We start from the raw sequence: 11,233 nt of genomic DNA, 5'->3' as shown, positions 1-11,233 counted from the left end.
GGGCATGCTGAACATATAATAATATCGAAATTACAATTAAAATTAATATTTTACTCACAAACTTGACGACAAATTACTGTGGCGGCTGGGCGGAGGAAGAAGGCTGTCCCGGCTCACCTGACAATTACATTACATTTATTTAATAAATTTGACTCAATACAAACAAAGAAAAATATCAAGATCGTCCTAAATCGTGCGAAAATCCGTGAGTCTCCCTATACCTAGGACCTACCCAACCTGCAAAAGGGTTCAAAACACACTTCTATACTCACAATCCATATATCAACAGTTCAATCAAATCACACAGCCCCTCCTGGGCCCATCAAATCAGTCATCCATCACAATACGCAAAATTTCAATTTAGTCCTTATTATTGATCATTTTTGCAAAAACTGCCCAAACAAGCTCTAAAAATTATAAAACTTTGCCCCGCGGTCCTTAGCAATATTACTAAGCTATTGCAAAAAGAATCGTAATTTTCTAAGCTACCACGAATATTTTATGGATTTTTAATCCTATTTAAGCACTAGAAAATTACGAAAAAGCAAGGTTCAGGTTTACCTTTGCCGATTCCGACTTCGAACGCTCGGGGCGTCGACAATGGGGCTAGCCAAAACCTCGGTCAATTCGGGACTTTTCCGTGCAGAGTCCATCTAGCCGAAATTTGCGGCAGGTCAATCGTCAATTTCCGCGAATCGAGGATACCTACGAAGCCCATAACACGGGGTTAGTACATAAATTTTTCAGAATTTTCTAAGCTCATTTAATGCTCGAAAATACATGCGGTTCCGTGGGACCCACCAAAACGGTGTCGAAAAATTCGAAATTTATGTCGTTGCGAAGCTCTCGTGAATGGAGCGTCTTTGGTGGCCTCGGTTTCCTCGTGGGATTCACGATTTTCGAGAAATCTAGCCCAAAAGTCGAAATGGGCTAAAATCTTCCCGAGCAAAAATCGGACAATCCGCTCGATGGATTTCGGCGTTCTTGGTGTCTATGGAAAGCTCTCGCCGAGTAGATGATTTTAGACACAAGACCCGGTCCAATCGGAGGCCGGATCGGCCGGATTTGGCCGGAGAAATCGAGCGGCGGCAGCGCGAGGGGAGGAGAGAGAAAAGAAAGAGAAAAGAGAGGGACGACGCGCGCGGGAGAAGAAAAAGGAAAGGGAGCCGGTTCGATTCGACCGGTCCGATCCGGTCCGGTTCGATTCGGCCGGTTCGATTCGAAATACAAAATTCTGAATTTTTACTCTGCCTCGGGACCGAAAACGAGGTCCAAAAATTCCGAAAAAATTCCGTAAAACTCAGAAAAATACGTAGACTCCAAATATATTTTTAGTTTTGCCACGTGGTCTTTAAATTAGTTTTTAAAAATCATCAAAGTTTATATTTTCGGAAAATCGAACCCGATTTTTAAAATCCGAAATATCTCAAAAAAATTCCTAAAATTTAAATAAAATTAAAATACCAAAATGCTCATAAAAATTAAAATTTCGGGGTGTTACATAAAATCTACTATTCAATAATTATATCAACTTACCCAAATTTTGAATTTATATCTTCATACAATTATTAATTCCAACACTTCATACTCAAATCTAAATTAAAATATTCCAAAATATATCCATATCACCAAAAATCCAACTAAACATTTATATTTATTTTCCAAAAATATTCCATAATGACTTCAAAATTTATTAAACACCATATACGTACTATCTCAAAATAATTTTAGTTCCATCAAAATAACACATTCAACTTAACCCAATCCTTAATACTAAAATTGACAATTTGTATATTCAAATTTATATAAAATATTCTAATTGTTAGATAAATTTCAAATTTTAACCATATGTTAAAGACATCAAAATACAACATCAATAAAAATTTTAGCATTAAATTATCTCTACATCATGAGATATCAAAATATCTATCAAATCCTTTAAATTCTGAATTTTTTTAGAATATTACTCAGACAACTCATACAAAATAATTTATATATTACAAACTATAAGTTTAAAATCTACCAAAATTTACCACAACAGCCCCAACATCCAAAGATTATCGATACTAAATTTTATAATTTTCTAAGCATCCTAACTATTTATTTTCCTCAAATTTCAGCATTTAAAATTCAGAATTTCAAATGCAGTCAGCCTATGTTCAACAACTTATTTCTTCAAATTCAACATTTGAAAAATTATCAAATTTTAAGAATAACTTTTACACATATAGACCTCAAACATATCAAAAAATGAACTATAAAAGATGCACCAAACTCATCTGGACGAAAGACGAAGTTGCTGCTCCTGCTCAATCCTTGTAGACCTCAAACATATCTAAAAATGAACCGTAAAAGATGCACCAAACTCATCTGGACGAAAGACAAAGTTGCTGCTTCTGCTCAATCCCTATTTCTGCTCCTATCATCATCTTCATCTCTTTCTCTCTCTAATTTCTTACTTTTCAGACTACTCTTCCTCTTTTCCCTTTGCTGGCATCTATCTTTGCTAGAGAGATCTCAAAAATCTAGCTACTATCTCCCTCCTTCCCTTCTTTCTCTTCCCCTTCTCTCTCTTTCTCTTTTTCCTTTCCTTTTCTCTTTCTTGATTCTTCTACTCTCCATTTTTTTGGTTTTATAATTCTGGAGAAGCGGCTGCGAGCTGCCTCTCTTTTTAAATAAATTTCATTTTGGTCCTTAAATTCTTTAAAAATCATATTTTCTACTCTAAAACTTTTAAAACTTTACTTTTATGTTTAAAATTAAATTAAATTTTTCTCACCAAAACTTTATAAATTATATTTCCATTCAAATAATAATCGTATTTAATATTTCTTCAAAAATTGGGGTATTACAATAGATAACTTATATTATTTTGTATGAAAAGATAAAAAAAATAAAGAGAAAATGAAAGAAAGGTGTAAATGTAGAATAAAATAAATATTATTTTAAAATATTTATTTTTAATTTAATTTTAATTAAAATAATTTAAAAAAATAAAATTTTAAATTATTTTTTAATAATATCTAAAATATTATTTTAAAAAAATCAGTTTTAAATAATTTTTTAACTTTTTAATTGCAAGTAAACAAATATTTTCCACTCTCGTTTAAACTCTTGTTTCATGTTTATAAATTTAATGGATTACACTTTTTTAACACTTTTATTATTACTCTTCAAGCACTTTTACTGTTCGGTAACACTTTTTTAATTTAATTCAATTACAAGATATTTATTATTATTATTATTATTATTATTATTATATACATTTGCCAGTATAATCCAATTACAAGATATTTACAATTATTAATAAATTTAATTTAATAATATTAAAATTATTATAATATTATAAAAAATATAATAAATATATTTTAACCATTAATTATGATAAGACTCTATAAAAATCATTATAATCAACAGCTATTACAATATATATATATATATATATATATATATATATATATATATATATATATAAAACACATTTTTATATTCACACAAATATAGAAATTATTGTTCATGATTTATAATGTGATTTTATATCATTGTATATACCTAATAATTTATCAAAACGTGAAATCATGTTGTTACAATTCCACACGTATAACTGGTAGTCTTTGGGCCTTCTGTACGGTGAGGCCAAACCTATCTTCCATGTTCATGCTCTCTGGTGTAATCCCATCTTCAAGTTTCCAATCAAAGGAATGGATCAGTGATCCCAACATTAAGTGTAACATTCTGATTCCCAATGGCAATCCAGGGCAAATTCGCCGTCCAGCACCAAAAGGATTAAGCTCAAAATCACACCCTCGAACATCCATATCCGAACCCAAGAATCTCTCTGGCATAAACAACACTGGATCCTCCCAAAGACTTGGGTCCCTACCTATGGCCCATGCATAGACCAACAATTGAGCACCTTTAGGAACTGTAAAGCCACAGATTTCTACGTCTACCCCTGCTTTGCTGGGCAAGAGTAGGGGGACTGCCGGATGCAATCTGAAAGTTTCTTTGATAATTGCTTTCAAATAGGGTAACTGAGTAATGTCTGATTCCTGCATATAGCTGCCCCTGCTAATTATCTGCTCAAGCTCTTCTCCTGCTTTCAATAAAGTCTTGGGGTTGCGAACTAGTTCTGTCATTGCCCATTCCAATGTGCTTGAGGTTGTATCAGTCCCAGCAGCAAATAGATCCTATAATTAAGATACGATTAGGTGAATGAGACCCATATTAGTTAAGGGAACAAAGTGGAAAGGGCTGCTTAATTGAACATGACAAATACATGATAGACAAAGAACAGAGTAAATCCAACATTAAAAAAAAAAAAATCAAGTGAAAGGAGAGAATCAGAGAGAACTGAACTAACCAAGAACAAATGTTCCATGCAATTCTTATCCATCTCTTTGTTGTTGTGTTCATTCAGAGTGAGAAGGGTACCAAGCAAGTCGTTGTTTAGGATATAACCCTGCTCTTTTCTTAACTCTGCAAACGTTGATCGATGATACGATCAAACAGATCAAGAATCCTTGCAGAGTGATTTGTTCTGCGACGCATTACACCCAGTGGATCGATCTTTCTGTGCATAGGGAAATAATCAGCCAAGTTTGGTTTTCTTACTTCATCCATAAGGCACCTCACCACCTCCTTGAACTCCCGTACGGTATCCGAATTTGAATTAGTCAAATCAAGAGAAAAAATATTAGTGTTTGGGGTAATGAGTAAAAAATATATATATATATATATATATATATATATATATATATATATATATATATATATATATATATATAAATAAAGAAAAAATTAAATTAAAAAAAAAGACTCTCTTTTTTTTTAAATATTTTTTATTTTTTAAATTCTAATCATTTTATTTACATATAAAAAATATTTATACACATATAATATATATATAAATACATACTATAAATTTAACAGTACAATTAAATAATAAAAAATATTTTTTATGAAAAATATATATAAATTATTTTTAAAAAAACAAAAGAAATTTTAGAGTAAAATATATTAAAAAGGATGAAACTTAAAAAGTCATACAATTACTATAATTAATAAAATTTATAAATTATATTTTACTAAATAATAATTGATATTCATTATTTTTTTATAAATTATATATTTTATTAATTTTATTCATATTATACGTGTGCATTTACACCTGCAATATGTTTTAATGATATCCTTTTTTATATTTCCCTATATTTTTTAAAAATTTAATAAGAAATTAACAATAAAAATAAAGTTTTATGAAAATAAAGTTTTATGAGTATTTGATGCAGAAATACATTTAAAATTGAATATTCTATTATTTCAACGATGGTGCAACTTTTTTAGCAGGACAAAAGATAAATGTTTCAACTAATCAACAAATTAGCTAATATTAAATTGAAGCCGTCCTCAATTTGGCAGAAGTAGCTCTAATTTGCGTCCTCCTCACCGACTTTCTTTCCACATTGATGGAGATATTTTGTAGCAGAGCCAGCCACGGTCAGATTGAAAATCACAACCAAATTTAAAGATGTGAAATCAACTAAAATTGAATTAATTAAAATTAAATTAAAATTAATTGATTCAATTTAAATTAAAATTATTTTAAAAATTTAATAAAAATAAAAAATTTTAATAATTAAATTTAATCAAAATTGATGAGATCCTACTATTCGGTATTATTCTCTTAAATTTTAAACAAAAATCGTTCAAAATGAACTATTGTTTACCTTTAATTTTTGACTCAAAGATCTCATTGCTTTATAGAATAACGTGATATTAACAGCAATTTTGACATATTATTTATGTATATGGACTATTAAAATTGTTTATCAAGTTACTAGAGATTTAATTTAATTTTACATCTTAAGCAACTCTTTTAAATAATAATTAAAAAAAGTCACACCATTAAAGTAACAAAGTTTAGATATGATATAGTCAAATGTTCATATGATTGGTTTAATGTCAATTTTGTTGAGACCTTTTAAAATTGTAATGTGTATCGATTTATAGCTTTGCCATTGAGCGATACATATTTGTTTTATGTTAAATTGTCTCTTTAATTTAGTGGTCTATTAATATGATTAAATATTATTTAATGTCATGGTAATCAAATTTGCTACCTCCTTTGAGCCACGAACTGGGACGTGCGTCTCAAAACGTGATACTCTAACATTTTAAACGCATCTTGATTCTATTCTAGCTTCAAACAAGCAAGAAGGAGAAAAAAAATAAAGAAACATAAAAACTAGCGAAGCAATAACAAGTAAGCTGCAATGTAACAACTTTGATCCTGTTTGGCGATATTAATTATTTTAATAGTTGCTAATTGTTGATAGTTAATTTTTTATATGATGATTTAAAATAAAAGTATTTATTAAAAATAATTATTAAATTAATATTGATCTGATCAAAATTTTCTTTTAACTTTTAAAAGATAGAAAAAATAAATTTTTATAAATCACTCATTTAATTTTTAAATATTAATATAAATAATATATTATTAAATAATATAAATAAAATAAATTTTATTATAATTATAATTAAAATACTAAATAGCATCTTAGAAGTCTTTGATAAGTGAGGCCTTAAAAGGAAAAGAGAGAATATCTAAACAAGAAGAAGAAAATGGATCCGCACGTAAATCAGACTTTGAAAATTGGGACAGCTGACAGCTTGTTTCCTTTTTATATTTAGTGGGTTGGGTGGTAGTAAGGTTACGCGTGTTAAATGAAAACTTTGAGACTGTTTACATATATATATATATATATATATAATGGTACATGCGCTAGTAGGGATGGGATAGGGGTACTCATGATAATTACATAATTTTAACTCAAATTTAATTAATATTATTAAAATTTAATTTTATATTAAATTTAATTAAAATTTATTTTTAAACATCTCAATTTATTTTAAATTTAATTATTATTATTTTAAAAAAATTAAATATATTTAATTTTATATATTTTAATAAATAATTTATATAAAAAATTATTTTAATTAATAATTTATATTTAAAAATTTAATAATTTCATAAAATATTTAAATTCATTTTATATAAAATAAAATAAATAAAAATTTATAAATGTTATTATAAAATATATATTTTATATTTAATTAAAATTTTTTATATACGAATTTGAGTAAATGATACTTAACATGTAAAATATAAATTCAATCTGAATATTATTTTTTTTTAAATTTAGAGCTATCTCAAATTTAATTATATACTACTTAAATTCGTCTTATTAAAGTTCACTCAAATCAAATGCCCATAAAAATCCGACCTGTTACCATCTCTATGTGCTAATGAATGTCTTGAAAAAATATAACAAATATTTTTAATTAATTAATAAAAAAATAAAAGCTTTTAAAAAATTTAAATATTATTAATTTTAATTATTTAAAATCATATGTCTTAATCTATTAAATGTTAACTAATATTTATATTATGCTGAAACAAATTATCATATTGGTGCTACCTTAAGCTCTTTGACCAGCTTGAAGTTGATGGTAGCATGAAATACACCTAAGGGTGATCAGGTTGCCGATTTATAACCAACCATTCTGATGTTTAAGTCAATTAAGTATTTAAGATAATGGGTATAAAACATAATTATTAAAATCGGTATGAAGCTTGATCCGGCTTAAGGATAAGTCGACGATATACTAATTCAACTAGTGAATTAACAATTCAACCGATAAGCCACTAAAAATTATTTAAATATATTAATTAAATATTACACTTTAATATAAATTAAATAAATTTAATCAACTATATTTTACTTTTAGAATCAATATTTTAACATTTATTAAATTATATTTATATGTATCTTAATAATACTTTCAAATTTTATTTGAAAATATTAAAAATATTTTAATTTTAAATATTTTTATTCTCAAAATTTATAATTAATATGTAAAATAAAAATATTTTATAAATAAATAATTGTTTTTTAATATTTAAATATTATATATTAAAATTAAAAATAAACATATCATTTTATAAAATTTTTTCTATTACCATAAATAAATTTGTAATAGGTAAATAATATCTTATTATTAATATAAAATAAATCTAAATAGCATATCAAACACATATATAAATATTATTTCTAAATTCAAATTTATTACAAAACCCGATAAATTATTATATGAATCCATCAAATCGGGTAACTATTAACTAGTTGTATCACGTGATGGGCTCCATCTACAGTTGCACAGCTATTGCTCGTAGAGGTTGAGCCTTCTGCAAGGTGATGCCAAACCTATCTTCCATGTCCATGCTCTCTGGTGTAATCCCATCTTCAAGTTTCCAGTCAAAGGAATTAATAAGTGACCCCAACATTAAATGCAACATTCTGATCGCCAATGGCAATCCAGGGCAAATTCGCCTTCCAGCACCAAAAGGGATAAGCTCAAAGTCACGCCCTCGAACATCCATATCCGACCCCAAGAATCTCTCTGGCAGAAACAACTCTGGATCCTCCCATAGACTTGGGTCTCTACCTATGGCCCATGCATTTACCAGCACTTGAGCATCTTTAGGCACTGTGAAGCCACAAATTTCTACATTTGCCCCTGCTTTGCGGGGGACTAGTAAGGGAGCTGCTGCATGCAATCTTAAAGTTTCTTTGATAATTGCTTTCAGGTAAGGTAACTTAGCAATGTCTGATTCATGTAACAAGTTGCCTTTGCCAATTATCTGCTCAAGCTCCTCTTTGGCTTTCATTAAAGTCTTGGGATTGCGTAGAAGTTCTGTCATTGCCCACTCCAATGTGCTCGAAGTTGTATCAGTCCCAGCAGCAAATAGGTCCTATAATAAATAATTAAATATAAAATAATCAGACGTTATATATACTCCCTTTAATTAAGAAAATACCCTCAGATAATATTTCTTGAAAGGAAAATTTTTAATTAAAGTTTATCCATCACCAATTTAAAATATAATTATGTAAAATTTATATTTTTAATATATTAACTGAGTTTAAATAAAAAAAATTTATATATTTTTATTACTACAATTGATTACTATAAATCAAAATAAAATATATGATGAAATCTGTAAATTTATATTTTAGTTTTATATTGAGCTCAACCTAAATAAGAATTTTACTTATTATTCTCAAACAAAAAAAAAAATTTTTTTTCTTATTAACAAGTAAGGAGAAAGGGTTCCTCTCCCTCTCCTATTCTCCCCATTCTTTTTTACTTTTTTTTACCGAAATACGACCCTTCTAAGTTGAAGGGTCCTCACCGGTTTACCTTCTGGTGCCACTCTTACCATTTTCTTGTTCTCGCTTGCACAGACAAAACACGCGCTAGAAGAGTTCAAAATAAAAGTCCAAGTAAGAAAAGAGAGATCAGGGAATAAAGTGAACTAACCAAGAACAAATGTTTCATGCGGTTTCTATCAATCTCTTCTTTGTTCTGCTCATTGAGGGTGATAAGAATATCAAGCACGTCGTTTACTGGGATATAGCCCTGCTTTTTCCTTAATTGCAACCGTTGATCAATTATACGATCGAACAGATCAAGTACCTTCCCGAAATAAATGGTCATGCGACGCCTTATACCTTGTGGGTCAATACTTCTGAGCACAGGGAAATAATCTGCCAAGTTCGGTTTTCCTACCTCTTCCATGATGCACCTTATAACCTCCTTGAACTCCCGTACAGTATCCGAACTTGAATCAGTCAAATCCAGAGAAAAAATATTAGTAGACAGGACATTAAGTGCAGCTTTGAAAGCTATTTGGCCAATATCTACTACAGCACCTACACGGCAACTTTCTTGAACATCAGCAAGAAGTTCTTGAATTTTCTTGAGCCGGAGGTCTTGGTTATCATCAAGTTTCTGATTGGCAAAGATGTAAGAGTTGCAAATTTTTCTTAGATTTCTCCAAGAAGCGTCAACAGGTAGCCAAGCCACCGAGTCTTGGTGGTGTTTATGCGCTAGGACTGCCTGAGCAACATTTCGGTTAGAGAAAGTGAGATCAAGTGTTTGGAGAACTTGCTTGGCTAGTGTTGCAGAAGAAATGACTACTGTAGTTACTTGGCCTAGTTTTAGACTCATCAGCGGACCATGAATCTTGGCAAGCTTGGCCAAGGACTTGTGAGGTTGGTCGCCAAGCTCCAAAAGGTTACCTAAGATTGGTAAGGGTGCTGGACCCGGTGGAAGTTTGCCCGTTCTTCTTTTTTGGCTTCCCTTCAAAATAAAAATCAGAGTTTGAAGAAAGGCGAAGGTGAAGAGAAGAATTGGTACAAAACCCAGTAACTCCATCATCACAACTCTCTTGGGAAATTGGTTTCTGTCGTTGCTTGAATGCAAAAAATCACAACCCACTTACCAAAGAATATATTATATTGTTACCATGACCTATGCCCTTCCAAAACTTTACCATGCGGATTATGATGTTATCTTGGCAAGTTATTTCAACGATGTAACTTTCAAACAATATATAATGTGGCAGCTGGTAAAATATTTGATTGAACTTTCAACTAATTAGCAATTATTATATTGCAGCCCTCTTCGACTAATGATAAATCTTCTGATTAATATTTTACTGCGAATAAAATGGTAGTAGCTAGGCTTGGCTGGAACCTGATCAAAGAAAGTCATGTGATCAAGTCTTCCAAAGGTTGTAGACCCTATTTTTTTTTTTAATTCAATTTCAGTGTGCATATATCACTTTGCTGGTATGCGTGTTATAACGATAATTGTCACGATCCAACCTATGGGTCAGACCGGCACTAGGACCTGGATCAGCCTAAAGCCCCCGTGACCCGTAGTAAGCCTAACTATTCCTCAATCCAACTCTAAGGCTCATTTGGGCCCAATTTCAAGAATTCAACAGGACAGAATCTGACCATAAAATGGACTATTCAGCGGGAAGTTTTTTACTTGTCCGACCGTTAAATACAATATATAATCACATAATCAAAATGTCATAACTTAAATAGGTCCAATATAACTTTTATAATACAGACCCAAAATAAAAATAAGTACTTTTAACACATACGGAGTCTAAAATTTAACTCAATTGTACAAAATACATTAAATACTATTAATGGACCTGCGAAGAAGAAGAACAGGCTAGCCACAACAAATACTCCTCCTGTAGCCTGGAAAACTAGATAAACATGAGTGAGCGTTTAACTCAGAGAGTAAAATACCAATTTTAATCATAATCTCTATAACTATCTAAAGCTAATGCACCTTGTGGAGTGAA

The 11,233-nt window shown here is 29.8% G+C and overlaps 2 protein-coding genes across 2 annotated transcripts; both read right to left on the bottom strand.

Annotated features, from left to right (window-relative positions):
* Positions 1–3,518: 3,518 nt before the first annotated feature.
* LOC110651330 (geraniol 8-hydroxylase) lies at positions 3,519–4,692 on the bottom strand (the record flags this gene model as incomplete). Its single annotated transcript, XM_021806631.2, is given in 3 exon segments — positions 3,519–4,190; positions 4,364–4,477; positions 4,480–4,692. Coding segments are annotated over 3 exon segments (933 nt in total), but the record flags the coding sequence as incomplete, so codon positions are not given.
* Positions 4,693–8,087: 3,395 nt separating this feature from the next.
* Positions 8,088–10,432, bottom strand: LOC110651328 (geraniol 8-hydroxylase-like). Its single transcript, XM_021806630.2, has 2 exons — positions 9,388–10,432; positions 8,088–8,818 (listed from the first exon to the last, which is right to left on the bottom strand). The coding sequence occupies exons 1-2, from the start codon at positions 10,285–10,287 to the stop codon at positions 8,213–8,215; spliced, it is 1,506 nt and encodes a 501-aa protein (XP_021662322.1). The 5' UTR covers positions 10,288–10,432; the 3' UTR covers positions 8,088–8,212.
* Between the last annotated feature and the right edge of the window lie 801 nt (positions 10,433–11,233).

Source organism: Hevea brasiliensis, chromosome 16 (genome assembly GCF_030052815.1).
Source record: "Hevea brasiliensis isolate MT/VB/25A 57/8 chromosome 16, ASM3005281v1, whole genome shotgun sequence".
Lineage (NCBI taxonomy): Eukaryota > Viridiplantae > Streptophyta > Magnoliopsida > Malpighiales > Euphorbiaceae > Hevea > Hevea brasiliensis.
Note: the sequence above shows the minus strand (reverse complement) of the source record. Positions and strands in the feature narration are given on the sequence as shown.

Coding starts and splice junctions, on each gene's coding strand:
- LOC110651328 (XM_021806630.2), bottom strand. CDS start 10,287: ATGATGGAGTTACTGGGTTTTGTACCAATTCTTCTCTTCACCTTCGCC. Junction 8,819..9,387: donor GCATGAAACATTTGTTCTTG/GTTAGTTCACTT, acceptor TATTTATTATAG/GACCTATTTGCTGCTGGGAC.